Genomic DNA, 6753 nt, shown 5'->3' on the forward strand with positions numbered 1-6753 from the left:
GTGTGTGTGTGTGTGTGTGTGTATACAATATTTATATGTCGGTATATATATATATATATATACTTGTATATCTTTGTATACACACATATATATATATATACATATACATATATGGTTTTGTGTGCGGGGTTTCATGTATTTATATATACATGTATATTATGCAAGTATTGTGTATGTATGGATGGATGGATGTATATATATATATATATACATTTACATGGACACGCACACAAACATATATGTATATTTACACGCGTATACGCAAACACACATTTATATATATATATTTATGTATGTATATATATACATATATATATATACATGTTTATATATATATATATATGATGTATATTTATATGTATGTATTGCCTGCACCCTGCTATATATTATATGATATGTATCCTTATATGCATGTTGGTCGATTTGTTCACTCTTTTTAATTTACCTGGAATCCAGACCTTGATTTTATTTTGGGACTACTATTATGTTGAAATTGAAATTGTATTAATACATTCGTATACTATATCTACAAAATTTGTCTGCTCGCATCATATTAGGTGTGATGCTATCTTTTATATGCGTGATTTAGTCTTCCATACCTCCACCTTGATTTCACATACAATCAAAACCTGCGATGTTGGGTGGCTCGGCGTGATATGCTTGGAGTTATTTGACAATCAGTTGTCCAAGTCACGACGCAAGAGAAGTGTTTCCACTCATGTGTCACTCATGTATAGCATATATTTTACCTCTTCCACGACTCAGATCATGGTCTGTGATCTTGAATGTCGCTCAGTCGTTGGTGTGGAAAGATGGGAGCGGGAGAAACTGCAAAAGGTCATTGTTAATTTCACGTAAGTCTCTTCTGGAAATTGCGGTTGGTATCATGAGTCTCGAAAAGATCGGTTGGTGGACAGTTCATGTTCAACTCTTTCGTAGCTTTTTCGAGAGATTGACAAGGACTAACATAGCTTTTGGGGGGTTACAGGCTGTTCGCAGATGTTTCAAAAACGGGAAATACCGACAATTTATCTTTCAGTCACAACTACGGTGCCTGTTCTTCGATCGTTTCACAGTATATTGAGGTACGTAAACTGATCACATATATATCTTGTACTCTCTTCGTTTGTAGCTGCGTTACGATATCTCACTGAGTGAGAGCTTCATTTATAATGTTGACATTTGTGCTCGTGTGGTCTTAAAATTAACTGGATTTGTATACCCTCAATTACGCAGCAATCACATTTCAAGACCGTCGAAGCTCTTGCTTATGGCGTATCCCAGGTTTTAATAGCAGGCTGTGGAGTGGTAAAGGCCTGTGTTCGTGTGGAGAAACCGACTGCAATTTTATATGGTAGATGTGCAGGTATGGCCGGCCAGTTTTATCTCGAAGTACAGAAGACATGCGAAAATTATGGTCTCGATTGTAGAACGATAAAAGGACTTGTGCATCTCATTTATTTCGTGGATGTTAGTCACCCGCCACTTGCTTCGATTAATTATTATTCCACGCATGTTGCCGTCGCGTGTTAGGATCAGCTAACTGATTGTCATCGCGATGCTGACAGGCGTGGAGATGACGCGGACATGCTATGACTTCCCATTGGGGTTTCTTCAATGCATCAATGAAAAGTACACTCTGGGCAAATCGAACCCAGTTTTCGAATTTCCAACAGAGACTGCGACGTCTACGACACATGAGGACAAGATATTCGTCAGTGATTTGCTGATCAGGCATGTGATTTGACTTCTTTCAAACTGTATCTTATACTGGTGCAGTCGTCTTTCTCAATTGGTGTAGCCTGCGTTGACCTATCATGTATTTTACTCGCTCTAGGTGTATTATTGGTGTGAATTCCTGGGAGAGGTTACAGAAACAATCGGTCATTTTAGACCTCACGTCGACGATGGACCTCGGTGTAGCTGGAACAGCCGATTCTATCTTGCACTCTTGTAACTATAGGTAAGCATACTCGCATGGCTTTTAGTCGTTCCCATTCCTGAGGTTACACATTGCTGCAAGTCTGCTCGCCTGTTGCTACCTTTCCTTCGATTTTGGACTATGTACAGTGTATTCCAACTTAATTGGCTTACCAGTGAGATGCGTCAATCTTTAAAGAGAAGAAGTATCGTTTATACTGCGCTTTCAAGTAGACACATTGGAGTGCAATCTCTGTTCGTTCTCGCTTTACAAAGTCATGATTTTATAATTATTAAATACATATTACTTCACAGGGATATATCAACTGAAACTGTAGCATTTGTTGAGGAAAGCCAATTTTTGACTCTGGAAGCATTTGTGACTGCCGTTGCGAAGGTAGGTATAGCCAAATGTTCAATCACACGTGATGAATCTCTTTTGCGTTCCCTATATTCAGTGCAGTTTTTTTAATACTAGAGGCATCATACATAGAATACTTATCTAATATTCTAAATATAACGTTATGAATCGCTTTTGCGTTCTCTATATCCAGTGCAGTTTTTTTAATACTAGAGGCATCATACATAGAATACTTATCTAATATTCTAAATATAACGTTATGAATCGCTTTTGCGTTCTCTATATCCAGTGCAGTTTTTTTATATATACAAGAGGCATCATCCATAGAATACTTATCTATTATTCTAGATATGTCGCGGACCTACACACCCACCCATCGGCTGAGACACGCAAACGCTTACTCGCTACTATTTCATCTACAGTTATGCGTGCAACGATGTCATGTAAATGAGATTACGGTGAAGGCGAGGAAGCCCACGGCCTTATTATTTGCTGAGGCATCTGCCGTCGAAATAACCAGGAAAGCTGAGGATTTCAGCTTATAGCGTTGACTTGCATTTTAAATTTAGAGTTTAACTCACGACTCATTCTCCCAGTCTCAGTCAGAAAATATTTGTGAATTTAGTTGGAAGCAAATTGGAGAATGAACACTTTGTGATTAATCAAGTTAAATATGTCAATAAACAGCTTTTGCTAACATAGACTTTCATGTGGTCTCATGCGACTGAAATATTGCTAGGGATTTGATTCAACATCTACTCACACTATGAAGTGGAACGAGTCTTTGCAAAATGATGCAAGTTAACAGTTCTTGCTAGCAGGAAGTGCACTAGCATTTTCCCGAAATAGAAACGTTTACAAGCCATACTACAAACTTTCTCTATCGTTGATTGTGCAATTGTTAGCTAGCAGAACGAATGTTTCACTATTCACATCGGTGTCTTTCGTGTATCAAATGCGGTGTACAATAATTGATGAAGGACGACACTGGTGACTCCCTATGTTGCGATCTCAAGGAAGTATATAGCAGCCCAGTCAAATGTGAAATCTGCACGATATGTGGACACACTTTCATGGTTCTGAGTGTGCGTTGTATAGTGTGCGTTTGAAAGAAGGACGAGCACAACACTGCGCAACCCTTTACCCCGTCTTATTCGAATGTGCGTCGATTTTGGATGTTCTATATTAGTAGTTAAGATGCCAGTGTGTGGATCATGAGGCTCTCATATACATGAACACTCAACTGAAATTGAATAGTATGCTGCGATGCACCACTTTATTGCGCAGTTCAATGTTACTATTACACATGTACCTGGAGAGCTGAACAAGTTACCAGACATGTGGAGTCGTGTTCATCAGGGAACGGCGGATATCAACTACCCATCTGTGTTCTACACGTCATGTTGGAAATTGTATCCGGATTTCTTTGACCAGGTCCAGAAAAATTTGGGGCCCAACGACGTCGATGCCTTTGCGTCGAGTCACAACACTCAACTCGACAATACTGGTCTACGACACGGATGGGGGAGCGTTTAAAGGTGAATGACTGAACCAACCAACTTAGTCCTAGGTTGGTTAGTTGAGTCATTCACCTAATTTACTACGCTGTACTGCCGTATTTATTGGTGATAAATTCAATAGTGAATTAAAAAGATGATTTACTACTACCAATCTCACTTTTAGTTTCAACTTCTATTACTGTCAATGTTGTTTTTCTGTCTTTATGCTTTGAAACACAGGGTACTAATATATGTTTTTGTATACTAGTATTCACTTCTGTATTTGTCTGTCAGATTAATAGGATTAAAGGAGAAATGATAGAGCTGTAAAGGTTAGGGCTGCGATAAATAAAGCATACATTATATCGTGTGTATTCAAATGGGTTTTTGAAGTAATGGACGACACCATAATTTGCCGCCAGTGCTGAGAATACCGGGTCAACAAAGTACGTAATATGAACCCATTTCTTCTTGTTTGAAAAAAAGGTGGTGCTTAGCAATAGGGTTCATTGTTTGTACTTAATATGATATCGCTGGGAACTGATACATAATGAAGTATATTATATCATCTCCACGAGCAACCACGACAGTGCTATGAAAGGTGTGAGTTTAACATGTTCACAATGTTTGAGCGCAACAATATACTTGCTATGAAAAACTATGGCTGAGCAATGATAGAGCTGTAAAGGCTAGGGCTGCGATATATAAAGCATACATTATATCGTGTGTATTCAAATGGGGGTTTTGAAGTAATGGACGACACCATAATTTGCCGCTAGTGCTGAGAATACCGGGTCAACAAAGTACGTAATATTAAACCATTTTTTCTTGTTTGAAAAAAATTGGTGCTTAGCAATAGGGTTCATTGGGTTCATTGTGTGTACTTAATATAATATCTCTGGTAACTGATACATAATGAAGTATATTATATCATCTCCACGAGCAACCATGACAGTGCATGTTCACAATGTTTGAGCGCAACTATATGCTTGCTATGAAAAACTATGGTTGTCGAAGGCACCGAAGAGGGAGAATCGACATCAGCTAGTTCGTTTCGTATACGATTGGAACGTTCAGTCTCAATAACAACAAACCAATCCGCCCAATGAAGAGAGATTTGGGTAGCGAATATTGCTCTAGGAATGCTGGGGTCATGAAGGTCGGCAAAGTAATAAAGTGATGGTCCGGGCACAGGGAGTGATACTCGGATCGGACAGGTAGGAAAACAGCGTATTACGTACTCTACGGTTTCGTGGGCAATATATGAAGCGAGTGTTTGTCGGCGAGTCTTCGTTGAGTGGTAACATATCGATTTTGTGTCGTGGTTTGTATGGGAGACCAGAACATGGGTGCATGTGAGGGTATAGAAGAACTCGGCGACATTGGCGAGGTAGTAGTAGGGAAATAGTGGATATAGTGGATTAAGCACTGGCTGTGTCCTGGGTACAAGCGAAGGCAAAGCGGTTATGGGAGATAGATGGCCAAATCCACTGCCGACGATGGGGTGATAGGGACAGAAGACCTTGGGTGCTGCTGAATGTAGGCGGGTGCCGGGGTCCAGGTCGTTGGGGAGAGTTAGTCGAAGTCACTGGAAAGAAGACATCAGGGCTGTAAGAAGGTGGGATTATGCGGTACTGCTGCTTGTAGAGTGGGGTAGGGGTCTATGTATATAACAGTGTTCGGAGGCGACTCGGTGAGGTGGAAAGTAGACAGGATAGGATACATTGGTTGGTGCGCTGGGGCAGGGGTCCATTGGGTTGGAGGAGAAAGTGTAGCTGGGAGTGGCAGGAGTAGAAGGTATTGATAAAACAGATGATGGAGTGGTGTTGTGTAAGAAAGGAGACCAAGAAACATCTGGCAGATTTGTGAGAGACATAGGGTATGTGGAACGAGGAAAAAAGGATCTTGTCGGAAAAACATCCGGGGTTCTTTGCGGACTAGCTAGGGAGTGTTCCGATGAACAGTAGTGGCGGCTGGTATATTGGGAGGAGCAGGGCCAGGTGGTAAATATACCGAAGCAGGCTCAGGTAGAACATCTGCCTGGTGTAAGTATATTTGGGGAGGGGGATAGGGCAGCATTCATATGCTCTAAGGTATTTGCGACATAATGAAGAAAGTTAAATAAACCAAGAGGAGGAGGATGAGGGCCGATAAATGGTGGTACTCCCGGGTGTCGAATTGATATCCATTTAGTCGACAGGTATATTATTCGATAGCGAATTAGTTTTCCCGTCGGTTGACCTTTGAACATTACAATCAGAAATATGCCAAAGACCTCTAGTGTGGAGTTTGAGCTTGTGTATCGAAAGGTTGTATGTGTCAGCAGTCGAAATTAGAGTTGGTGGTTCGCCCAAGCAGTACGCCATATGCGTATTGAGGTAGATGTTTATGGTGGCTGCAGTCACGGTTGCCACGACGCTTAAATACTACCAAACAACCAAATCTGGCTCACGGGTCACGAAAATCTGAGCGTTAGAGGAATGCCTCGGTTGGTATGCAAATTGTATAGTTCTTGGAAAGACAGTGGTTGCGAAGATCACAGGCGTATAGAAAATCATTTCCCCCACAAGGCTTAGACATAACAGCTTTTAACAGAGTGCGCATGTATTTGCTGAGTGTGTTGTGGGGACGTTATAGGTATGAAGGCAGTATTTTGTGCTCGCGTCGAAGATGTCAACGGTGTATTCATTGCCATAGCGGGTTGAGTGGGACCCCGGAGGTCTAACAGTGGAACCTCTCCCAAGGGCAGTACATAATGTAGGAAACGGGAGTAGCCTTGAGTTTACCTTCAACTCGGATATTGCAGTTCTTAGAGAATTCTGGGTGTTGTTTGATGAAGTCAATAGCTGACTAGAAATCGGGTTCAGGGTTTGAGTGGGTAGCCATGCGGCCAAGTATAGCGGCTATGGTAGAAGTAGTAAACGTAAACACACCTCCTCCTACACGCTCTCGAGAGGGCAAGCCCTCGAGTAT

The 6753-nt window shown here is 41.1% G+C and overlaps 2 protein-coding genes across 2 annotated transcripts; both read left to right on the forward strand.

Moving 5' to 3' along the window:
* Nucleotides 1-761: 761 nt before the first annotated feature.
* On the forward strand, nt 762-2985 carry SARC_12576 (hypothetical protein). The gene is made up of 7 exons (XM_014293313.1): nt 762-854; nt 989-1085; nt 1237-1366; nt 1569-1734; nt 1838-1963; nt 2236-2317; nt 2704-2985. Exons 1-7 carry the CDS (start codon nt 769-771, stop codon nt 2824-2826), a joined length of 810 nt encoding a protein of 269 aa, XP_014148788.1. The 5' UTR covers nt 762-768; the 3' UTR covers nt 2827-2985.
* Nucleotides 2986-3547: 562 nt separating this feature from the next.
* On the forward strand, nt 3548-3788 carry SARC_12577 (hypothetical protein; the record flags this gene model as incomplete). Its single annotated transcript, XM_014293314.1, has 1 exon — nt 3548-3788. A coding segment is annotated over one exon (241 nt), but the record flags the coding sequence as incomplete, so codon positions are not given.
* Between the last annotated feature and the right edge of the window lie 2965 nt (nt 3789-6753).

This window comes from Sphaeroforma arctica, assembly GCF_001186125.1.
Source record: "Sphaeroforma arctica JP610 unplaced genomic scaffold supercont1.2411, whole genome shotgun sequence".
Classification (NCBI taxonomy): domain Eukaryota; class Ichthyosporea; order Ichthyophonida; genus Sphaeroforma; species Sphaeroforma arctica.

Coding starts and splice junctions, on each gene's coding strand:
- SARC_12576 (XM_014293313.1), top strand. CDS start 769: ATGGTCTGTGATCTTGAATGTCGCTCAGTCGTTGGTGTGGAAAGATGG. Junction 855..988: donor AAGGTCATTGTTAATTTCAC/GTAAGTCTCTTC, acceptor GGGGGGTTACAG/GCTGTTCGCAGATGTTTCAA. Junction 1,735..1,837: donor GTCAGTGATTTGCTGATCAG/GCATGTGATTTG, acceptor TACTCGCTCTAG/GTGTATTATTGGTGTGAATT.